This window comes from Tiliqua scincoides, chromosome 4 (assembly GCF_035046505.1).
Source record: "Tiliqua scincoides isolate rTilSci1 chromosome 4, rTilSci1.hap2, whole genome shotgun sequence".
Taxonomy (NCBI): Eukaryota; Metazoa; Chordata; class Lepidosauria; order Squamata; family Scincidae; genus Tiliqua; species Tiliqua scincoides.
Genome location: NC_089824.1, coordinates 179,221,604 through 179,247,258, shown reverse-complemented (window position 1 = coordinate 179,247,258; position 25,655 = coordinate 179,221,604). Strand labels below are relative to the sequence as shown.

The 25,655-nt window shown below is 43.9% G+C and overlaps 1 protein-coding gene across 2 annotated transcripts; it reads right to left on the bottom strand.

Moving 5' to 3' along the window:
- Positions 1-1,167: 1,167 nt before the first annotated feature.
- Positions 1,168-24,835, bottom strand: CD55 (CD55 molecule (Cromer blood group)). 2 transcript variants are annotated; one of them, XM_066622902.1, is made up of 12 exons: positions 24,683-24,835; positions 19,887-20,072; positions 19,490-19,678; positions 16,466-16,565; positions 14,172-14,257; positions 12,006-12,215; positions 11,014-11,082; positions 9,018-9,065; positions 6,676-6,705; positions 5,289-5,370; positions 4,561-4,654; positions 1,168-2,349 (listed from the first exon to the last, which is right to left on the bottom strand). In XM_066622902.1, exons 1-11 carry the CDS (start codon positions 24,744-24,746, stop codon positions 4,588-4,590), a joined length of 1,131 nt encoding a protein of 376 aa, XP_066478999.1. In that variant the 5' UTR covers positions 24,747-24,835; the 3' UTR covers positions 1,168-2,349; positions 4,561-4,587. The 2 variants fall into 2 exon arrangements, with proteins under 2 accessions (XP_066478999.1, XP_066479000.1); XM_066622903.1 differs by lacking the exon at positions 11,014-11,082.
- Positions 24,836-25,655: the final 820 nt, after the last annotated feature.

Genomic DNA, 25,655 nt, shown 5'->3' with positions numbered 1-25,655 from the left:
TAAGCTATATTTTAAATACGATTAAATATTTGTTTCTGGTTTTTAGGAATTTATACTGCAGTGGCAGCATGAAGGAGCAGAAGCACTCTTCTGCCCCTTTTCTGGGCAGATTTGGAGGGAGCACCTGGCAGGCATGCTTACATGTAAAGGGGTGCCCCCGCAGGACATGTGCACAAGGACCCCACCAAAAACTGCACCATCTCTGCTGCTGCCTGCCAATGCAGACAATACTGAGCTTGAGGAATCAATAGTATAATTCAGAATTAGGAAAGTTATAAGGAAACCATTCTTGGGCTAGCATATTTTTGAGAAAATTACAGGTTATGTTAGTTTATTGGGGAAAAAGTTCTAAATGCAACAATATGAATACTTTTTGATAGAACCCACAAACACAAAGTAATGGGCAAGCTTTTGATGATGGCGGTCTGCTGCTTTGTCCCACAGCGTCAGGTATGCAATGGGGATATTTATCGCGTGATGGTGGGAGGAAGCAGCAGCAACAGCAGACCACTCACTTGACTATCATTGTTAAAAGCATATACATAATGGCCTGTTAAAAGTATAGATCTGTAACATTTCCCCAAATGCAGCCACATACCATGGGAGCATCAAGTCTACTATATTAAAGATAAAATATTGAAATGAATGGGGACCCACCTGAAATTGGCTCGCGACCCACCTAGTGGGTCCCGACCCACAGTTTGAGAAGCACTGCCTTATCAGATCTAAAACTTGCTGTGCTACTTTAAGATCATAAACTGTATTATGGAAATGCAGCACATAAAATCATCCTGTTTGATATATTTATGAAAAATGTTAGGGCCCAATCCTATCTAACTTTCCAGCATCAGTGCAGCCACGAGGCAAGGGAACAAATGTTCCCTTACCTTGAGGAGACCTTCACAACTGCCTTCCCCCCACAGGATGGATGTCCCATTGGCACAGCTGCGTCGGTGCTGGAAATGTGGATAAGATTAGGCCCTTCATTTTATTCAAACAATAATTACAAATATCTAAAACATAATTTAAAATGCAGCCAAAAGTAGCTGAACAGTTTTGCCACTGGTAAAAGTAGGGGAAAATAAAGGTTGAAAACAGAAGAAATCAGCACTGTAGTAAACTAAAATATGTTTTTATTATTTGAACACAAAACAGTTTTCTAACCATACAGAATGTCAGGATTATCTAAAAACAGAAGGAACTATACAAAACCCTGCAACATCTCAATACAACAAGTGCACACATCACAAACTACAAAGCTTGTTTCAAACAGCTTGGGGAAAAATTGTAGGATCTACTTCCAGCTTGTTGGTAAATCTTAATACTGAGGGCCAAACAGTGTCTTTTCCCAGGCATGGTTTTTAGAGGCGTGTTTTAGACCAGAAAAACCTCTTTGAGGAAAAAGTAACTGTGTGGTCACGGTGGCAGCAAAATCCTGACTGGGTTCTTCAGCAAAAATTCTCTCATGCTATTTTCCTACCAAGAGTCATCCCCAAGTTGCTTTCTGTCAAGGAAACTTCCAGTTTTAAGCTTGCCTCTTCAAAATGCATTTAGATGAACATGTTTGATCCCAAGTTAATGGTTATTGTAATATTGAACTCTTCAGTAGTATATCATCATCACCATACAGTGTCATAATAACTGTCAATACAATTAGCCACAAAAAACCTATAGCATGCCATTTAATAAATAAATGACAAATAATAATGCCTTGGAAAAATACATCAGTTTCCGGTTTCTTTTCTAATCAGGATTGGTTTCTGGAAAGGTAACTCATTTCTGATTCTGAGCAGTCATTTTTATATTTTGGAACTAAACAGAGAACTAATGGTCTGCACAGAAAGGTCTGCTTTACTATTTCACTTTTTTGCTTGTTCCTTCATGTTTCAAATAGTGACCAGTTTCTTTCAGATGCTGCAGAAGATGGCAGAATTAGAAGTAGGTGAGAGTCATTTGTGTCTGCAGTGTACTAAATGGTAACTGCCTAATTCTGTAGATGGTCTTGCATAGTTATCTGAATGCATTCTGAGGGAGTACAGGACAGACAAAACAATATTTGAAAATGCTACCTTAACACACTTTCCAGTAATAATTTCAAAAGAGGGAAAAAAGTCATTGGGTTCTCAGATGTCTAGTTTTTCCATGGAAAAATAGGTCTCCAAAAAATAATGCTAAAAAATTCTCCACAATTTTTCCATTGTTTTCCAGGCCTTCATATCACTACCTGCTGTAATTTCTCACTGCAGGAAGTGTGTGCAAAGACATTACATATCAGAGAGCAAGTGGATCTCAGGTTTTTTTTCCTCCCAATATTATGTTTATGAGCTTATTGCCAATGCACAGATTCTCCTGTAAAAATAAAATAAGAAATTGGATGCAGGTATATTTTACACTAAATTGTGAACCTTTTTTGTAATATACAGGTTAAAATATTTCTTTGGAAGCTGTGCACTAATACAGCTATTAAAACAGGTAAATAATGGGAGAGCTTATCCCTGACAGTTGTTTAGCAGAAGGTTTAGTTTACTTTAAATTCTTTGGAGGCTGTGCACCCTCCTATTCCTACATGAAAGCATACATTTAACCACATTTTCAGGGGGGGGGAGGCACAAACAGCTCTTCACATGCACCCACTCCCCACTATTGGTGTGACAGCAGTTTAGCAGAACACTGCCATTAGCACATGCACAGTGTTTCTCTTGTTCAGTTCCTCTTTAAACTGTTCTCATGATATATTCTACTGTTTTATAAAAGTTATTATTATTAACAATGGGTAGGGGAGGATGGATTCTGTAGTGGTACTTGCTGAGGGGGAAACTCAGCATTAGGGTGAATTTCCAGATTCCCACCCCCACCTAGCATGGCTGCTATGTGTGCCAATAAATGGCATTGGGGATGGCACATGGAAACATTCTCCTGAAAGGTAGCTCCACCTTCATTCTTGAAATCCTGAGGTAATTTGAAGGAAAGTCATTTTTCATATCCCCAGAGTGCCCCCTCTCTCCTCTTCCCACTCTCTTTATTACACACAGGGGGCAATCCTAGCTCCTTATGTCAGTGCTTTCCAGCACTGACATAAGAGCAATGCAGCTCTGAGGTAAGTGAACAAATATTCCCTTACTTTGAGGAGGCCTCCATGAGTGACACCCAACTGCAGGATGCAGCACGTCCCATTGGCACCGCTATGCCGATGGATGGAAGAGGGAATTTTGGCAGAAAAGGTTCAAAACAGAGGGGTTGAAAAAGCTGCACTGGCCAAAATTCCCTCTTCTATACAATGGTTAAAGGTGTAAGCACTGTGTCCACCTTTGTATCTGGTCACCCAGCTTCCATTTTATTAAGGATGGGACTACTAATGCATTTTAGCAAGTGCCCAAATAGCACCCTTATCAGCAGAAGTGTATAGATCAGGTTCGGTACCTAGGAATCTAATGGTAAACCCATTTCAGGATGAAGTGGAAGTCACAGCATTCCCTGATTGGCAAAGTCTAACTGAAAAAGAAGGGGGGAAAGTGTGTTAAAAGGGTTAATTTTGAAGGGAGAAGCAACAGAGAGAAAGCAGGTGACCAAAATTATTAATCAGAAAAGCTAGTGTAGATCTGGCTGACATCTTCCTGGTCTAAATATGAAAACTCAGTAATGTTCACTAGCAATGGCTCTTGTGTTGAAAGCACTAATCTGTGACAGGACTGCACTACAGAAGTTCACCCTTAGTATTTTTAGTATTCCTTATAAATAAAGACTGATTGCAGGACATCAATCATGTTTAATAATGGGTCCTGTAAGCAAAGCTCAAAACATTCAAAACTCCTTTGGAAAAACAATTACACAAACCATTAAAATAGTGCTTTTGGGAAGAATGTTTTTCACTTATTCGTGATAAAGTACTCTGCTGCACTTAATAAAACCTACATCTGCTGTGTCTCCAGTGATGCAAAGTTAAACCTATCAAAGCCTATGCCCATAAGATATTAATTTCTAAGTTGCTGCAAGTAGCCTTTTTGCTGGAACTTTTTGCTAGGGCTCCTACTCCTTAAGGAGAGCTTCAGTGTCTATTAAAAACAGTGTGTTTAGTGAAGATAAACTTGCCTCCTCCTATGAAAGGCATATGCTAGCTTATATCTTGTGAAACACTCTTCATCTTTGGGGAGCTTCACAGATGTTACAAAAAGCACTGCCATGCAAGAAAAGGCATGAAAAAACCTGCAAAATTAGACATACTGATCACTCATAAGTTTCTCTGTGAAGATCTGCATGGAAATAATCCCAGTTCTTAGCAACAGGGTAGAAGATTCATCCAGAAGGAGAGCAACATAAAATCTTTTCTTCTATCTCATAGCCAAGCTGGGATGCAAAAGGAAGAGGTATGGGAAGAACATGCAGGATTCTGGAGCCAGGAGAACAGTACTGGCTACTTTGCCCACTAATTGGATATTCTGATACTATATAAATATCTATTTATCACACAGAAGATCATGGATGAGCTCACTGATGGATACTCTGTAATTTCATTTATTTTCAGTTTAAGTGGTTAAAAAAAAACAAACACAAAACATATACCTTTCAGGGTCCAAATTAGGTGTCCCTTCATACCTCTGCATGTGATGTTGCAGAAAGCTGCATGCTTTTGCTACCATGGTTCAAATTATAAGAGCTGAATCATCAGAGAGAAGAAAAAAGGCAGCTGAGAATTAGAAATACAGTCACAGAACTGAAAGCAAGACTAAACGTATCTACCAGGGTCTTTGGCTCCACCACTCAACAGCTTTCATGCATGTAGGGATGATATCATGGATTCAACACTCACACCGTAAGTGGCAGTACCATCATGGGACAGGTGGAGTGTCACATGCAAACTTTTGCTCTAAAGTTTCAAGAAACCTGGTACCAATACTTTAAGCACGGATAGAGTTTTATATATGCAAAGCTTGACCTGTTTCTCATGTACAGCATAAACCAGAAAATTCAGTGTTCTGTACATACAAAAAGGGTTATCTGTTTAATCTCAGTTTCAGTTCCACACTCTTGTATGCTATGCCGAAAAACAGAGTTTTAAGAATGCCATTCCAAGGTGGATTTCCCCCTTTGCTTTCCACATTCACGCAAGAAAAACCCTAAGGCTTCTAACAGTGCAATGCTATGCATGTTTACCTGCCGCATTCAATGGGCCCTACCAGGTAAGTGTGTATAGGACTGCATCCTTAAATGCAGAAGAATAGATGAACAGAACAACAGAAGAAGAAACATAATGGGCTGAATCCAAGAATGTGGTTTATGGACTTGCTTACCTTGCTCTCTTTTGCCTAACACTTCTTGAAGCTCTAACAGCAGCAACCACAGAAGCAAAAGCAGCTACACCTGAAACTGTCGCTGAAGGGGTGGAGATCAAGAGAGAGAGAGAGAAGGCTTGGTGATGATAAATGAACTATCATTACAGAAAAAATGCTATAGTTTTTGGGAATGCTTTTAGAGTAGAGGTTCCCAATTGTGAGCTGGGACCCAGCAATGAGTCACGACTCATGTTTTTGGTGGGTTGTGAAACTGACAAGGCAGATAAGGCTATGTGCATCATTAAACAAGTTGCTACTTGGGAGGGGGGCGGAAGCACCATTATAGCCATACCCACTAGCATTCGTAAACCAGGCAGCAGCAGAATTTAGAAAAATGAAGGAAATGCAAATGAGCCACACATGCTCATTTATTCATGAGTAGGAAAACATGCCTCAGCAATGATCAAAGGCCAGGTTGGGGGGGGGATATAAGGCCACCAGAATGGTCCCAATCCAATGAACATGGAGCTCAACAAATGCTCCAGAAGGTGGATCCCCCCACCACCACCATAGTAAAAATGATAAAAACAGAGGTTTGAGCAACTGCTCAAGTGAAACTTTTTTTCTTTTTAGTCTTGTAAAGCTAGGTGTGTCCCAACTGAGTGTCATTTCAAAAAGTGGGTCCCGCTACTAAAACATCTGGGAACCACTGTTTTACAGAGCAATTACATCCACACAATATTCTTTCTATTCATACATGTTTCGCAAAACTACACATGCTGTCCCAAATCACCTGCGATGAGAATGATATATAATTAGAAAGATTTTGGAAAGTCGCCCAACAGGACATGGGTAACATTACCAGTTGCCCAGTCCCCAACAGCCTGTTTTTGTGTCCAATTTATGCAGTCTATACCAAAGCACATTATGCCTCTCATAAAGAGTTTTAAGAGATGCAATACAGAGCTGCTAAACATAACATCCACTGGCTATTAAAAAAATGGCTGTGTTCTAGTCATGACAAAAAAAATCAATCATTTGGGGTAGGTAGAAATCAGGCTCCCTCGGCAAAATTTCTGTTGACCCTTAATTTTATTAATGAGGCAAGTTGACAATCTGGGATTCTAAAAATCTGTGTGTATGTGAATGATAGCACGTAAGTGACTCTGTAAATGAGCCAGCATCCAAACGGCTGGAGTCAGTGGCCACCACATGACCTTCGGTGTATGAATTTTTGGTTGCTGTACTTTTCTCTTTTAAAAATAAATTTGTTCATGCAGCACTACTGTATTCGTGAGAAAACAGAATGAATTAACTTGGAAACACAGTTGCATTTGCCAAGAGACTTAGAAGAACAATTAATTCAATTATTATGTCTTGGTGTGCTTGGTTCCAGGTTACTTACAAACACCAGCTATGATCCCAATCTGTGACCCTTAAAACAAAAATAGAAACTGACATTGAAGAAACACTGTTTTAAAAAGAGCTGCTTATACATGCACTTATATTATGTAGACCAGTGGCTCCCAATGTTTTTTCCACTTGCATACCCCTTGGTAGCCCTTTTCCATTAATTGTACCCCTCATATTAGTAGAATGTTTGTAATTAAAATAGTTGCTCTTCTTTCAAATTTATGTTTTCGCCTACTGATCCTTATCTGATAATACATGAATTGACCAGAAACCAGCAGTTCCTGGGGATTTCGCAGCCAGGTAGCTGCCTTCCTAGGCCCACAAGGCATTCTAATATAGACCTGCCTGTTCCCATCATTATTAAATTCTTTTTCAAGTACCACAAGAGTTCTGGCAGGTACCCCTGGGGGTACACGTATCCCAGGTTGGGAACCACTGACGTAGACAAACACGTGACTTAAGAAGAAACTATATACTGGACCAAGGCTCTTTCTATAAGTTGATTCTGGCATAATGAAGAGAAACTATGGCCAACTATTTTTCAGAAGGAGCATGCACATTCAAGTCTGAAAGTTTATTATCTAAAGAAAAAAAAAGACAGGATTGCAAGAGGGTTTTTCAGACTAGAAGCTGCAGTAGGAGAGGAGGTAAAGACTTCAATAAATGAATTTTAGAGTAAGTCATATTTTGGCTATAATTCTCTCCTGTAGCTGTGCCTCTTATCTACACTTTGTGTGGGGCCTCAATGGGTGGATTTGAGAATGGTTTTTGGAGGGACTATTGATATCGGTGCCAAATGTGAAAACACAAGTGTATCAGTGCTTGGCAGGTACTGAAAGCAAGACCTATCTGGACACCCCTCCTCAAATACCTGCTACACGTAAACTGAAACTACAAATAAGAAGTAGAACCATACCTATTGACCATGTCCTTCTCAAATTCAGGGAACCCATTTGTAACCAGACCCTCTTCTTTAATATTGGGGCACAAGGTGTATGTCTGTGAACCCCAAAGTCCTTCCTGGCTAGGTAAGCCTGGATCCTTGAACTGAGTTTAACGGATCTCTCTTTTCCTTTGGGCTCCTCTCCTGCTCCACCTACAAGGTGACTATAAATTGGAATATTGTGCAAACAATGGCAAAAGCCTGGTGACAAGTTTGCTTGTAAACAAATGTTAATCTGGTTAAATGGAAGCCCTCCAACCATGAAATGTCCCCACCAGCTCAATTATAATTTTGCAGCTGTAGCTTTAAAGTTATCTAGTTTGGAGGCAGAGGTCACTCTATGTCACACACACTGCACAACAACCTTCGCTTTATCCTTGAGCTTCCTTCATGGCTCTTCTGTTGGCTCCTGTTTGGCTCCCCTCGCCCCCAATAAACAGAAAGAGCTAGTCTATTTCAGGTTCTTTCCAAGCTCATTCCCCTTCTTTGCCTGTCTCTCCTTTTCATTTGCCCAGGGCTTCCTCTGTACCCTTCTCCAGCAGCAGCAGAATACTTGCTCCCTCTTTCCTTCTAGATTGAACCAAATCACCATTCGTTTCTCCTCCTCTCTCCTTTCATAGCTGCAGTGAGACAGTTCCATTTATCCCATAGTATAGCTTTTAGCCTAAAAGCTACGCAAGGGTTTTCATTAAACAGTGACACCCACAGGTTCTCTCTGGTAGGGCAACCTGTAACATTTTTCTGCTTGACTTTAAGATGTATTATTTCTCAATTTCCCTTTTATTGTGATTTAACCCCAAATGAACCTTCATCTGGCTGTCCCTTTTATTGTCTCGGAAGGTGCTAATACATTGGGTGCATCACAGCAATGGTCAAGATCCTGCACACACATATGCAGAAATAGGTACATGTTAATAATGTGCCCTAGTAACACACTGGCCACATCCACCACAGAGAGGTTCTACATGCACTGAATGTATGGATACCAGGGGTGTAGCCAATGGACATATCACCATCAGGGACACAGCCAGAAGATCCAGTCCTGTTCCCCTCAAAACATGCACACATGTTCACTGTTCTCACAGATCCTGGGGCACACAAGTAAACAGCCTTATCACATCTGCCCAGCAGAGAGCAAGATGGAACTTGGATTAATATGCGACTACTATATAACGTACTGAAAGTCTCAATTCAAATTGTTCCTTAACATGATCAGTTCATTCAGGAGCTAAGACTGCACAATCATGCAGCATGTTATAAAGTTCACGGTGAAATAAAAAGTTTGTCAACAAGTTGTAGATCTACATATCACCTAAGATTCCTCTCTGGCCACAAACACCATAAAACAATCAACTAGCAAGCACATTCCCTGTTTGTATCATCAACTTTACCTTTTTTTTCTATACGACTAATTGGTGTGCTGTTGTTGTAGGTAGGTCCTATATGAAAAAGCAATAGTTATCAGAAGGAATGATAGTTAATGACTACAATTATCAAAATGATCCCTGAGAAGCTTAGCTTTTATTTACAAAGTAGCAAGTTTCAAGACCTCAGAGAACTGCATTGAGATAAGTTTAAAAGGAAAAGGTGATGTTTTCAAAGGCTTTCAGATTAGAGTAAAAGCAATGCAAAAAAACAAAAACAAAAAACCAAGCCCCCCAAAAAACTTCATGGATTCAGCCTGTTACTTCAAAGCTTGCATTTCAATACATATTTATCAGTATTTCCATGCAAATTAAATAAATGTTAAAAACAAAAAATCAATTCCAGTTATTTCTTTATGCTACATTGGCAGCCAACCAGCAATAACACATGGAGTTACTGCAGATTTGGGACCCATGGGGGCACTGCTCATGGATACTCCATACTACATTCTAAAGACCAATTGTTTTTTCAACTCATTAAGCATTTACAGGAAACTGATGAATTCCACTAGAAGCCACCATCTGAGCCAACCCCCAGTTATTTCTTTTCAACACGGATAGCAGATTCCAATCTGTGTGGAAGAATATGGGTCACAAAAAGAGCCCTGCTGGATCAGGCCAGAAGTCCTTCTTGGTCTAGCATCCCATTTCCCACAGTGACTGATCCAGGCTGACATCTGAAGTGGTGCCAAATTCAACAACCCACCGTTTTTTGGTGCATGCACACCACGACCACCTCTCTGTCATTGCACCCCACTGTGTTTCAAAAAACAACTACACATTGCACGAAATACAACTTACAGGGGGGTCCTGTATCCATTGATTCAATTATGGATTGGGTCTGTAGGGCTCCTCATGCACTTCCCCCTCTGCAGCTAAGGAGAGATGAGCTCCCCTTGCCTCCGGAGAGTCCTCTGAGCCCAGCAGTGGCCGCAGACGTCCATCAGCAGCCTCTGTTGGGCTCAGAGGACCCTCTGGAGGAAAGGAAAGAGAAACTCCCCTCAGCTCTGGAAGGGGGGGGGAAGCGTTTGCCCATATCTGCAGTTTCAAATAACTATGAGGGGTTCCAGAATGGAACTCCTGTGGATACAGGGGCATGCCTGCACTTATTTTCCACCCTGATCTCAGTGGAAGTTTATCAAGATAACAGCAGCTGAGATGTTCATGCACAACCTGCCATAGGATGTTCCCTTATAAAACATCTACTCAACCAAATGTAAACTTTCTACTTGACACTGATCAGAGAAAGAATATTAGGTTGCATGAAGTTAGCACTTAATGTTCTTAAAAGCATTTAAGAAGAGCCTGGAATAATACACATGCACAGCCCAGTGTTAACAAGTCACACAATATTTACATTTAGTGTATAAGCGTGTCCCATCCCTGTCCCCCCCCTTTATCCCCAGGGGATCAGTTCCAGGTTGTCGTTCTCCACAGATATGTAAAACATGGATACGGGGGGGGAACAATCTCCGCAACCCCCCCCCCCCGTTCATTAACATTGTTTAGATACTTACTAGGTGAAGTGTTTCTACCTTTTACAGAACGCTGTAAGCATGCAAGCTTATAGTGCATGCTGGCAGGCAGCCTAAAATGCTTGAAAAGACTACATCAAACTAACAGTAAGCAGGAAGTTAACTGCTTTGCTCTAGTCTCTTCCAAGCATTCAGGCTATCTGCAGCCTGCCTGCATGTGCTATAAGCTTGCATGCTTGTAGTGTCCTGTAAAAGAAAGGAACTTTGCCCCCGTAAGCAATGTTAATTGGCACGGGGGTGGAGGGGAGATCTGTAGATCCCTGAATCTGTGGATACTGGATCTGTGGATATGGGGGACACCTGTACAGAGAACAGTTCTGATTTGACACAACTTCCATTAAATCCCAAGTCATTAAGATTTTGAAACAATTGCCATGCAGAAGATTAAAAGGTAAGTTCTTGTACTGAATTATTTTTCCTTCATTTACCTGAAGAAGTACCTCCTCTCTCCATTTCTCTTCTAGTGGAAGGTAAGGGTGCGGTAACTGTAGTTGTGGCTACAGTAGAATATAAGAATGTAGACTAAAACAATCAGATGTGTATCTTTAAGGCTACATTCCTGAACACACTTTCTAGAGAGAGCGTGGCAGCCCAATCCTAATCTGCTCTGCAGCAGGCAAGACAACTGGCCTGCACTGCACCGAGAGCAGGGCTGGGTTGGGTTGCAGCACACCTCAGAGTAAAGGGAATTAATTCATTTTGCCCCATGTTGCACGGCAACTGCCCCTATGGGGCTAATCTGTGCCACCTAGAGAAGCAGAGTAGATCCAAGTAACCCAGTGTAAAGCTGGGCCGCTCGGGAGGGGGGTTAGGATTTGGCCTAAGTGCTGGATCCTGCCTCCCTCCTGGGCCCATCAGCCGGCTCGTCATCCATCCTCCCTTGCCCCAGAACACACTTCTTCCACCCTCCCCAAACCCCTGTGCTGGTCAAGGTAGGCCAAGCAAACTTACAGGGCTTACGGCACTTGTGCAACACTTCTGGGCTGGCACAAGGGAGTTGGGCCAGCCTAAGCGGCCCTTTGGATTGGGCCCCAAGACTCCACAAACAGAGCAGGACTTATTTCTGGCAAAACATGTATAGGATTTTGCTGCACAGTATAGAACTTCTTATCAACTTAGTAACATAGAACTTATCTATAGAACACAGAACATAGGCTTTATATCTAAAAAGGATCCTACCAATTACTGCCCGACACATTGCAGCCTCTCAGTGAAGTGAGAAACAACATGGTGGTTAGAAAAATTAAAAATACTTTTAAAAAATTACTTCAATTTAAGGATGTCTCAAACAGTTAATGCCATTTCCCTGCCCATCTTTTTCTCTATTACAAGAGTGCTGTTAAAACCATTGGACATTCTGAAGTTGTGACATCCTTCAGCTAAAATGCATCTTTTCCTGATCAACAAGCACATTTCTTACCTTGAGGAGTAAGATTTCTTCTACATTCAGGCGCAGAACCATTCCAGACTCCATTTATTTGATTTTCAGTAATACAACGAAGAGAAACCTCTCCAGTAAGTGAAAAGCCATCTTCGCATTTGTAAGTTATTATTGAGTGATAGGCAAAAGTTCCATTTGACCCATTATGCGTTCCATTAGCGATGTCGGGAGGAGAAATGCAAGTGATTTCTGAAATAATCCATATAAAACAGTTTGCCACAAATGTTTTGCTAATGAACAAACTGACTACAATTTCTCTTAAGGGGCGAAAGAGATTTGGATATTTTATGCTGCATTGGGAAAAATCTCCTTTATAATACTCAGACTCCCCATTCTCAACATTTGGTTCTTTCAGGTTGAGGCTGATGCAACCTTTCACCCTTTGCTACATAAATATTAGGCTAACTGTAGGATTTTCAAACTCAATAACATTTATATAAAAAGATGGCATTGTCTCAAAGTCAATTCAAGGTTTAGTATCTCCCTAAGCTTAATAATCAAGATTAATTATCCCTAAAAAGAAACCCTCTGGGCTGAAGTAATCGCCTTCCAACAAACCCACAATGCTTAATTTAGGAGTGTAGCCATGACCAATAACTTCAAAAAATAAATACCTCTATCTTCAGTACTCTATGGTTAGATCACCAATTTTTCTGAAGTGGCACCTGCTTTTAGGCATTACAAAACTAGGCTAAGTGAAGGCTTCAATGCATTTATTTATTTTGATATTTATATACCACCATTTCTTCACCGACTTCAGAAGAATGTACATGGCTCCTCCATCTCCTTTTATCCTCACAATAACCCTGTGAAATAGGTTAAGGTGAGTGATGGTGGCTGGCCCATGGCTAAGCACTGACTTTTCCTAATCCAACAGCAATGCTCTAACCACTATACCATACTGGCTATGAATGTGACTCAGAGCCCAATCCTATCCAGTATCCCATGCTGAAGCAAGGGTTCCAAAAAGGCTACTGCTGCATCCTGCAAAAAGTGAGGGGAGGCGAAGTTGCAGAGGTCTCTTCAGGGCAAGGGAACTTTCATTCCCTTACCTGGGATAAGACACTGCACCAGAGGGGTCCACTCGTACCTGCGCTAGAGCATTTGCTGGTGCAGGTCCTGATGAACCTGTGTCGCGGTTTCTGGTCTGCAAAGGAAGCTAGGGTTTGGCAACTGCTGCTGCCATCAAACTCATTCCCTTAACAAACTTGATCTGCCCTTCCCCCGCCCTTTCGCTGCCCGTTCCTAGATGTTGTCAGCTGCAGTGGAGCAAGGCAAAAGCTGGAAGAGCCAACAACACGGGGCAGAAAGGACACAAAAGGGCTATTCACATATTATGCCATACCTGGGTGTGGGTGATCTGTACTCAGGGACACATTTTTGCATGAAACGTTCCTGGGTTCATTTTTGTGTACAGTGTACATGGATTGTTAATACGTAAAACAGATTGTACTTTTATTGAATGGGGCATATTAATAACTATACTCAGATACAGACTAATACTCATTGTACTTGAATACACAAATGTTACCCTAGCACAATTTAACATGTAAAAGCCATGAAAAGAAAAGCTGAAAGGAAAAAAAAGAGACAGTGCGCAAAGGCTCAAGAAAAGAAGTGTGTTTTCAGACACTTATTAAACAATTGCAAGGAGAAGCAAGAGGTGGATGTTGAGATGCACCAGAGAACTGGGACAGCAAAAGAGAAAGGTTAGTAGCATGAAACAGAGGAGGTAAACTAAGGTCTAATCAAGAGGAGAAGAGAGTGATGAAAGGCACAAGAGAAAAAGGAGAAGACAGATAAGGGACCAAGAGTGAAAAAATTAAAATACAGTTTTAAACAAAACGTGAAGTTTTTCCTGCAAGACTGGATCCATTTGTTACTCCACCACTAAGCATTCTGAGAAGGCTATGACCATGCAAGAGCATCCCCAGCTGCACCTGCTCTCCAACCCAGCTTTAACCCAGTTTTCATAGGGTTACAGCTGGCAGTCTTAGCAATCAAACTGCAGGTGCTCTTGCAGAGTCCAGGGCTTCTCATATTAGCCCAGTGGTATAGGGAGCACTGGCATGGCAGTGAATTCCATGCTGCTGTCACAATGCAAGTACTGACCCTATGCTATCAAAAGCACCGGGAGAATCTTACGCTCGCACTTTGGAAGCTCCTGGTTCCATTTGACTTGTTTGCCATTCAGCTTACACTGGGTAGACGGTGACCCAATTAACCTGTATCTAAAGAAAAGGGAAAAAGAGCGTTGTGCAACTTGTTAGCTCATTTTCCTGCAGCTTTTTTACTAGCTCACCATTTTGAAACAACTCAAGCAGATGAAATCTTTTCTCAAACTAAACATGTTTTTTTGTTTTTAATGAACATGAATCAAGGAGCTGCCCCCACATTACCCAGAGGGTCAGCTGCAGTTACCTCTGGATAAATCTTCCTATGTAGTCAAGGGCGCAATCCTAACCCACTTTCCAGCACTGAGATAAGGGCAATGCAGCTCCTAGGTAAGGAAACAAACATTCCCTTACCTTGAGGAGGCCTCCGTGAGTGCCCCCCAAATGCAGGATGCAGCACACATCCCATTGGCACAGCTATGGCTGTGTTGAAAAGCGGGTTAGGATTTGGGCCCAAGTCTGATAGATGGACAACTGCCTAAATGTACCTGAAACTACATACAGTTAAACGTAGCTTTCTTAGGAAAGCATTCAAGGAGCATCACCAGCATCAGACGAGAAGAGAGCAGAGCACCTGCTGGGGGGTCAGACCACCTAAAAGGCCTATCCATCAAGAACAAACATCACCATATTGATTGTCTTTTGATGGGGGGCCTGATCATAAAGTCTCTGATCTTGCTGAGATTCAGGTGTGGTACATCCCAGAATCCCCTGAGTCAGAGCAAAGGCCTTATTATCTTTGTTAACATACACCTTGCTCCCCTCTGGACACTTAGAGGTCAAGCTACTTGAAGGTCTGCAAAAAGCAGATGCCAGCCTTGTAGGAGTGTTGAAATGGGGCACCACTTATGAATACAGGAGGGCCTCATATCCGTGGATCCCATATCCGCAAATTCAGTTATTGGCAGATTGGGTCAGGCCCTCCCCATGCGCCTCCTCTGTAGGCGGGGGGAGTTCTGCTCCCCTCACCTCCAGAGGGGTTTCTGAACTCAGCAGAGGCAGAGGACATCTGTCCCCTGCCTCTGCAGGGCTCAGACTGAGCTTCAGAGCTCAAAACACATGACTTCAAGTTTCACAGAGTAACCAGAAGTGACTTTTTAATGCCTTATAAGGCATCCTGGCAACAGTCCAACAGTCTTGGCCACAGACACTTAAACCACGCATTTCAGGGGCTTAAGTGCACTTTTAATGTAAAGGATAGCAGCTCCTTTATTTGTTCATTCATACCCCACCCTTCCAAAAGCTCAATGTGGATTACAATGCTTAATAGAGTAAAATTCAAAATAAAATTCAAATAATTAAATATTTAATATCTAAAACATAATTTAAAAGGCCAGCACAGCAAATGAAGTGCCGGCTGGAAAGCCTGCAGCATCCCACTGATGCCGAATCTAGCCTGACACTCGCTGGTGTGGTAAGTACAGCGCCAAGAGCACAGGAGCGGAACAGAGGTGGAGACAGGGGATTTTGGGGGGAGGATGGTACAGACTCAGGAGGTAGAAGGGTCAGCAGAGGAGGCCTCTGCCATATCCAAACCTCCTTCCTGGCCCTGGAAGCCCTACGCAGGGCTTCTTGGACTTGCACCATCAATTCAGCAGGTTGGGGCTCAACATGGGGTAAGGGAACAAATGTTCCCTTACCTCAAGCCTGCTCAATTCCAGTGCTGGAAACAGTGTGCGCCATGCAGCCCTGCTGCATCAGCCCTGGATAGGATAGGATTGGGCTGCCTGGCAGCAAACTTATAAATACACAATAAAAGCAACAGGCTGGATAAAAACAGTTGGGAATCTCTCGCCTTACTCACCCCCAAAAGCTAATGTAACTAAAAATGTTTTTAGGCCACGCTGTGAACTCTCTACTGAAGGGGCAGATTTTAGATTTTCTGCCAGAGAGTTTCATAAAAGTGGTGCCATAACTTTTTCTTTGGTCTATATTAGATGCCTGCGAGAATTCAAAGTAATAATGAGTTACAGAAAACAAATGGTTAGTGGAGAACATTACACAGAATATAGACAAAATATTCAGTTTAGATTGTTTTCATTCATGTAGAGAAGGATATGTGCTATGCTTTCCATACAGGCACCAACAGCATGATTATAGGGCCTTTAGAGAGAGGATTTAAAAAAACACACACACACACACACACACACACACACACACAGAAAAACTACAGATCTGTTCTCCAAATTCTGTGGTAGTTGTATATCATACTATTATATTATTACAAATATTTACAGAAGAAGAATTTGAAAAAGTTATAGTTACCCATCATTGCAGATGAAGTTCACTTCTGATGAATACAGGAAATCAGTTTGAGCAACAGCTTTGCCATTTGCTGGATTTCCTGGGTTACCACATGATTTTCCTAGCAGAAAATAAGGCTGAGAATTAGCATGCAGAGATTATAAGGATACAGCAAGTCTCCAACTTAACAGAAACTCAATTTTGCATATGGTCTGCATATGGTCAGCTCTCTCTGCTGGGAGGGGCATGAGAAGCTGTCCCTGCTTGCCAGTCTTTAAACAAAGCAGGAAATGTGAAGCAAGCTAGGGTTGCTTCATGTGTGATTCAGATGCCATCATCATTTAAAGAGGCCACACAGAAGGAGGAGCAATATTGCCTGTTCTGCTTGCTCCCTCTTCCAAATCAAAGGCAATGGAACACAGGATCAGAACACAGCATCATACTCCTTCCTTCACACAGGATCTTTAAATTAAAGAGGAAACATGGAACAAGTTGGGGGCAATCCCAAAATGCTCGTTTCCTGCTTTGTTTAAAGTGCCTGGATGAAAAATGATCATGCAATTCTGACTTAGTAAAAATCAATCTACATAAGGCTGTTTGGTATGAAATCCTTACATAAATGACATGGGCAGGAGGTCTGGTTTAGAGGGTAGAGCCTCTGTTAGCCTGAAGATAACATCAGAAGGTCCCCAGTTCGAGGATACCGGCAGCTCCCTGAACGGCTGAGAATGGCGAGACCTTGAAGCAGCTGACAAGCCCAGCTGAGTGATTCCACCTGCTCTTGGTGTGAGCGAGAAGCATCTTGGCTGCCCTCCATGTGAGAGATGGAGCTGCTTGTCAGCCTGCATGGGAGAACTGGAGGCCAGAAGTGAGACCAAACCAGGAAGATCCATTCTGAAATGTGGTTGGTTCTTGAAAGAGAGAACCTCTATGATTGCAAAAATCCCCTTGAGGGATTTAGAAACGCTTGCCTATGTAAACCGCCTTGAATAAAGTCAGAGGAGTAATCTGATGACCAGAAAGGCGGTATATAAATACCTAGTTTTTTTTTATTATTATTAAACTGGAGTCCTACAGTACTGTATTAAATGCCATTTAATTCCTTCAATATATTGGTCCCAATTCAAGGACCACAAACAAAGGAAGACCAGCTCAGATAATAACTCCAACTCTTCAATGCACACTTCTCCCCGCCCCCACAAACAGCATGCCCTCTCACATCTGCCTAATTTTACAGGGGATGGTTGTGGCTCTTCTACTTTAAAGCAGTAATTAAACTCATGCATTGATTTGGACAACCACCCTAGCATATTAGGCAGCAGTGAGAGAGGGAGGAGGAAGACGGGTCCCCCTGCTCTTTTCCCATACATTTAACAGAGCACTTTGGAGTAACATCCAAACTGGTCCCTTATGGCAGAGCTATTCAAACTAGGGCGTCGCAACGCCCCAGCCCGACAGCCCTGGCCTCTGCCCCCTTAAGGAGGCTGCAGCAGCCTGCCAGGCATGCAGGAAGCCCTGGGCAAGCGTCTGCAGGGCTCCCCGACGTTCCAAAAGTGAAAGTGGAGCAATTGTGCTCCACTGTCACAAAACTGGAAGGGGAGCACGATTGCTCCACTTTCACTTTTGGAAGGATCCTGGGGATTGCACTGCTGCCTTCCCCCTGCCCTCACTGCCTCCCTCCCCTCCCCTTACTGCGGTCTTCAAACACCCTGAGTTTGAAAACCACAGCCTTATGGTCTTTCAAAAAGGAGACATCTATGTTGTAAGGTGCCAGAGGTTGGCCAGGTTGGGCACCAATTCAAGGGCCCACACAGCTGATCTCTGAAGTCTCCCAACTTGCCTGTCTGCAGGCCGTGGCAATACAACCTCAATCGAGTAACTCATGCCTTCACAGTTCTCTCCAGTGATGACCAGGGGCTTCTGACAAATCCCATGCACAGATACTAGCAGAGGGCAGAAGAGGATAACAGAGTAATTTGTTGCATTCCTGGCTTTTGGTTGGTCCTTCCTCAGCACGGTCAGGATACTGAGGGAAGAACATGCAGAGATCACCTTCCTTTCCTGACCTGGAACGGGAAATATTCTCTGGATGTTCCTCCTTTCCAAGGGCCACCAGGGTGCTGAAGGAGGAACATATAGAGACGTTTCCCACAGATGCTGGGGAGCGGGAGGGGGAATATTATCTGTACATTGAGAGGGCCACGAGACTTCCCTCTTCACCTTTTTCTACTAATATGGCTGGGAAAGAAAAAGCAAGCAGTGTGGATGCACCTTACCTTGAGGAGGGCCAGTGTGTACAGGTCCCAGAGGTTTCTCCCATGATCCCCCCAAACCTAACGTTACCACTGGTTGCCCTCAAAATTTCAGAAGTAGACGCCCATGAGCAGCAAACAACTTCTGCTGTCATGGGGTGGGGGGGAGCCAAAACACTCCTGGTATATACACATGCACAGACACCAAACCCCATATAGTTCAATGTTGAATTATATGCCACTAAATCACTGAAATTAATAATCTCATGCATGTAAACCTGTGTCTTAATTTGTGGCCTACGTTTTTATTCCTGTAGATATTCCTAAAACCCTTCTTTGTTTTGCACTGAATGTCTTCCTTTCTGAAAATCCTCAAAATAACTTCCACTGAGTGTAAGCAGCACTCCACCAATCACTAAAAATTCCATTAAAACAAAACATCCACCAAAATTCTTAGTATCATACACTTTTGACCAGAAAGCACTATGAGCCAAAGCAACTGTTGCAATGTGTGATCTTGAAGTTAACTGTTACTAAGAACATAATCAGAGCCCCGGAGGATCAGGCCCAAGGCCTACCTAGTCCAGCTTCCTGAATCTCACAGTGGCTCACCAGATGCCTCAGAGAGCATGCAAGACCACAAGATACCGGCATCCTGTTGCCAACTGGCATTCTCAGGTCACCTACTTCTAAAACCAGGAGGTTGCACATACCCATTACGGCTTATACCCTGCAAGGAATTTTTCTTCCAGAAAAGTCTCCAGTAAAATGTCTGCAGTAAAAATATACTGACTTTCACAAAACTTTGGGAGTTCTGTCCAGGTGTAGTTCTGAAGACAAGTAATAACAGAATTTATTCCAGGGATCCTTTCATAAGCTGAGCGACAGTTATAGGTCAAGATGTCCGCAGGCACGTAGTAAGTCTTCACGTCCTGCTTTCTTGGGAAAGCAAATGTGAATACCGGTGTATCAGGGCAGCTTTCTGGCAACAAAACAAGAATGAAGATCTGAAAGACCATGCTAAGGCCAACTATTTTTTTAAAAAAGCATTACTTCTCACATTCTAAACTTTTAATCATGGTATAGCATTACTTGACGTACTTCACAACAATAAAAAAAATAACTCAACAAGTCATGATGTTTAGATGTGTCCACAGAGAGGGAGGGTACTGAAAGTAGTAAATACGTACGTTCACAGAAGTCTTCCACGTGCGTCCATGAATTTACAAGGCATTGCGTGACATCTACTTTGCCACGGATATTATAGAAATTCGGCAAACATTTGTAAAATATTTTCATGCCATCAGGGAAACTTGTTCCAGGATCACCATTCCGAAAGACAGCATTCTTAAGTTTTGGTGGAGGTGGACAATTACCTATTAGAAGCAGAGAGAATATTGATTTTAATCACTGAACATAATTAGTTTTATTTTTAAGTCTTCATTCTATGGATTTTAAATGAACATCAACAGCAAAACACATCATTACCATGAGCAGATGAATTAATACAAAATAATATACAGGGATTGATTCAATACAGCTGGATATTGACGGTTAATGGATATTGACGGTTAAAAATGACGGTTAATCCTTTTTAGTGTGCAACAAGATCTGTAACTAGTGTCTCATTCAACCTCAACACAGCTCCATGGGACAGTCCCTGCTCCAACTGCGCCTAATCTTCCCCCGAACCACCCCGCCACCCACCTACCTGCTCCAGTGGGGCTTCTGAGAGCCACTGCAATGCACGCAAGATGTTCGGCTGTTTGCACCGGTGGTTCTGGTGTGCACGACAGTGGCATAGCTTTTACACCATTAGCCTGAGACTAACGAGGACAGATTTCAAGATCTGCCACCATAAGCCAAGGATAGGTTTGGGCTGTTAGCGGACCACAAGCCGAACGTGAGTCAGTGGTATGATGTGGCTGCAAAAAAAAAAACCCAATGCAATGCTGGACTGCATTGACCGAAACACTGAGCCCAGACCCAGAGAAGAAATTGTTCCAAACTATCGTTCCATTCTATCCTGAACTTGTGAGACCTCACTTGAAATACTGCATTCAGTTCTGGGCACCACTTTTTAAGAAAGACAATGGTGTGATCCATCACAACTCTCAGGAGAAAACCATGGTACTTTCAGAGATGGTGGCACTGTACTAATTTACATGATCACTGAATGATCACTCATGTACCATGGTGCTCACCACAAACTGTATGAGTGTAGACAGCTTTACAGATGCACAAGTGGCATTGCCAATATTATTTATATCTGCTGGAGACTCATGCATGACCAAAACGCTGTCTCAATGGATGGTGTTCCCCCTTCACATGCTCACCCTACTCTAGGTCAAAGCAGCAGACATTCAGTCCACATCTTTCTGTTCAGTTTCCATCTATTGCAAGACATGAACAACAGCACACTACTTTCACTGTGGCAAATTAAGTGCACCAAAACTCGGTTTGAGGACCTTAGGAAGAAGCTATCCATAAAGATACATAGACCAGTTGTTTTAGCTTTTGTATCATAACAATTTTATCTTTAGATTCAGTCCCTTGGCTGCCTGGGGTAAGTTTGCACCAAGTGGGAGGAGGGTGGCAGAGGGTGGAACAGAGGTAGGGAGGGGTGTTTTGGGGAGGGAAAGGGTAGAACAGGAAGCGGCAGAGTGCGCCATATCCTAACCCTAGTCCTGGGCTGGGCAGCCTTACTTGGGCTGCTCAGATTTGTGCCAGCTACATAAGGGTGTCTGGAGCTCGGCAAGGGGAAAAATATTCCCTTTCCAGGTGGTGAGCCCCAGCAACCTCCTAACCTGCCCTGTACCAGGCCACTGCCTGCCATGTACCAGGCCACTGCGGCCTGTCTGTACCTGTGGAAGTTAGGATGGGGCTGAAAGTCATTTTGATATTTCATCACCAGCACAGAACATAAGAAGAGCCTTGCTAGATCAGGCCAAAGGCATATCTATTCCAGCTTTCTGTATCTCACAGTGGTCCACTAGATGACTCAGACAGCACACAAGACAAGATATCTGCATTCCACAACCTGAAGAAAGCATACATAACATAAGAACATATGGAGAGCCCCGCTGGATCAGGCCAAAGGCCCATCTATTCCAGCTTCCTGTATCTCTCAAATGCCTCAGGGAGCACACAATACAACAAGAGACCTGCATCCTAGTGTCCTCCCTTGCACCTGGCATTCTGAGGTAGTCTACTTCTAAAATATCGAGGTTGCACATACCCATCATGGCTTGCAACCCATGATGGACTTTTCCTCCAGAAATTTCTCCAGTTCCCTTTTAAAGGCATCTAGGCCAAATGCTATTACCACATTCTGTGGCAAGGAGTTCCACAGACTAATTGCCGGTAAACCCTGGACAAAGAAGTATTTTCTTTTGTCTGTTCTAATTCTCCCAACACTCAATTTTAGTGAATGTCCCCTGCTTCTGGTGTTGTGTGAAAGGGAAAAGAACATCTCTCTATCCACTCCACCCACCCACTGCATAAGCACTGGTACTTGAGGATTCCATTCAAATCTTTACTGCTTCTGTTGCAAACACAACTCCTCCTGCATGAAGGATTGCTACCTCAGCTTGCCTAACATTTAGTGTAATTTACTACATTTATCACTGCCCTCCAATAAAAAGCTGATTTTCTGCTGAGGAATCCGGAGGCTAATCTTTGCTGATCTAACTGCTAGGGTGGGATTCATCCTTCTCTTTCTGAACCAAATAATACAGACTACACATAAGTTGCCTGCTGAATCCACTGACTCAGATCTACATATGCAGAGTCCTGTCTCACATGGACCTGTATCATGAAAATGCCCGCCTAACAACTCTGTAGGCAGATTTTGAAACTTCAGGGCTGACATACACTTTAGATTTTCTAGGTATATCCTTAAAGAGGCGAGCTCTTGTCTGAAACTTTACAACTCCTTACCACCACAAAACAATTCTTAATTTCAGTGTCAGGGACTTGAATGTGGTAAAACCAGGGTCAAACCAGGACAGTGAAGGTGATTTCTAGTTTCCTAAGAACATAAGAACAGCCCCACTGGATCAGGCCATAGGCCCATCTAGTCCAGCTTCCTGTATCTCACAGTGGCCTACCAAATGCCCCAGGGAGCACACCAGATAACAAGAGCCCTGCATCCTGGTGCCCTCCCTTGCATCTGGCATTCTGACATAGCCCATTTCTAAAATCAGGAGGTTGCACATACACATCATGGCTTGTAACTCATAATGGATTTTTTCTCCAGAAACTTGTCCAACCCCCTATTAAAGGCATCCAGGCCAGATGCCATCACCACATCCTGGCAAGGAGTTCCACAGACCAACCACACACTGAGTAAAGAAATATTTTCTTTTGTCTGTCCTAACCCACCCAACACTCAATTTTTTTGGCTGTCCCCTGGTACTGGTGTTATGGGAGAGTGCAAGGAGAATCTCTCGATCCACTTTATCCTTCCTATGCATAATTTTGTATGTCTCAATCATGTCCCCCCTCAGGCGTCTCTTTTCTAGGCTGAAGAGGCCCAAACGCCGTAGCCTTTCCTGATAAGGAAGGTGCCCCAGCCCAGTAATCATCTTAGTCGCTCCCTTTTACATCTTTTCCATTTCCACTATGTCCTTTTTGAGATGTGGTGACCAGAACTGGACACAATACTCCAGATGTGACCTGTTCCTTATTTGACACGCAGTTTCATTAGCAGTCTGAATAAGGGAATTATTGGATGCTCAGCTCCTATGCCCCCCAAATACTACTGATCATTTAGTATTGAGGAAAGGACAGGAGACACTTTCAGGTCCACATGTCACAGCATCCAGAAGCATAATTTGGGACCAGCACTAGAAATCAAAGCATTATCCTCTTGCATAAAGGACTGCTTCAAGAGCTGTGTGCTCCTGGACATACTCTTTATGCCTTACAATGCAAGCAGTTTGTCTACCACAAGGGTGCTCAAAGTTTATGGCAGGAGGGCCACATCGTCTCTATGATATGGTGTCGGGGGCGGGGGGGAAGAATTAATTTGCATTTAAAATTTGAATAAATTTACATAAGTTTACATAAATGAATATATTAAACATGAACTTATATGAATGAATGAATGAATGGTCTTGCAATACCTCAAGGCCTATAAAAGGCTTTGCACAAAGCAAGGCTGGCCTTTCCTTTGCTGCCGCTACTGCATCACAGACGTGAAACAACAAGCAGTGGAGGGAGCTCTCATCCCACAGCTCACGCAAGAGGTCAAACAGTCGCCTTCAAGCTGAGAGCAGTTGCGTTGGGCCAGTGTGGGCTCCAACAAACCCCCAGAGGCTCATTGGAGAATGGGGGCTACCTGAGGGCTGCATTGAGAGGCCTCAAGGGCCACAAGTGGTCCCAGGGCGGGGTTTGGGCACCCCTGGTCTAACAGGTTTGTCACTTTTTTCTGCCACATTGGCTTGTGTACATAAGAACATAAGAAGAGCCCCACTGGATCAGGCCAAAGGCCCATCTACTCCAGCTTCCTGTATCTCACAGTGGCCCACCAACGCCTCAGGGGGTACACAAGACAACAAGAGACTTGCATCCTGGTGCTCTCCCTTGCATCTGGCATTCTTAGGTAGCCCTGCTGGATCAGGCCAAGGGCCCATCTAGTCAAGCTCCTTGTATCTCACAGTGGCCCACCAGATGCCTCTGGGGCACACAAGGCAACCAGAGACCCGCATCCTGGTGCCACTCCCTTGTACCTGGCATTCTGGGGTAGCCTCCTTCTATCATGGCTAGTAACCCGTGCTGGACTTTTCCTCCAGAAATGTGTCCAACCAACGCCCTCTGAAAAGTCATCTAGGCCAGATGCCATCTCCCCATCCAGTGGCAAGGAGTTCCACTAACTACACGCTGGGTAGCAATCTCGCCCTTCATCTCAACGAAGGGGCTCACCCTCCAGGACGACCCCTCCTCCGAGCAGTGGCACCCACCCACCCCCAGGAAGAAGACTTACCCCGAACTGCGGGGAGCAGCGAGAAAAGCAGCAGCAGGAGCCTGGGGGCAACAGCGCACGGCATCGCGGCGCGCAAGCCGCTCCACAACCGCCTGGAGGGAGCCCCGTTCCAAAGCAACGACTTCTTCCGAGACAGCGTCGAGAGTGCGAGGGCGGAGCGTGGCTGGGAGCGGACGGGGGGCGCGGCCCTTCCCGGCAAGGGCGCTCCGGGTGCCGCGCCGCGGAGGAGCGAGCCGCAGCGCGCCAGCACTTACCGCTGCCCCTTCGCCGCGCCTTCCTGCCGGTGACTCCGTTTTTCCACCGCACGCCCGGCCCGGCCGCAGAGGACTCCTCGGGCGCATCGCGAGGGCTGCAGAGGGAGCATTTTTGCGGCAGCCACACCCGGGGCGTGGGAGCAGCAGAGCTACGTTCAGTCCTTGCTTGTGGACCGCGGGAGCGGTGGCGTAGCTAGAGGGGGGGCAAAGCACTAAGTCTTGCAGGGAGCCTCCCCGCAGAGCGCAAGGGGTCGCTCCCCTTCGGAGCCATTCCAGGCGGGGGAAGCAAGACCCATCCCAGGAAACAAGCTGCGGGGAGGCTCCCTAAAAGACTTATGCTGCAACCCTAGCCGCACTTACCTGGGAGTAAGCACCATGGGCTCTAATAGGGCTTACTTCTGAGTAGACATGCATAGGATTGGGCTTTTAGTGCTTTGCCGCTGCTCCCGAGGCGTCATGCTCCCCCTGCCTGGAATGGCTCCGAAGAGGAAGGACCCCTAGCACGCTGCAAGGGCGATCTGCATTGGAAAGGCAAAGTGGAGGAGCTTTAATCCTTTGCCCCTCACCGTGGTCTCGGTCTGGGCTCACTGTCCTGGCCCAGCCTTGAGTAGAACTTCATGAGATGAGGTGGAATTGGAAACAGAGGGCAGCAATGAGCAATTATGGCCAAGGCTGACCCATCCAAGAGGACAATGGAGGTGTAACCTAAGCCAGGAGAT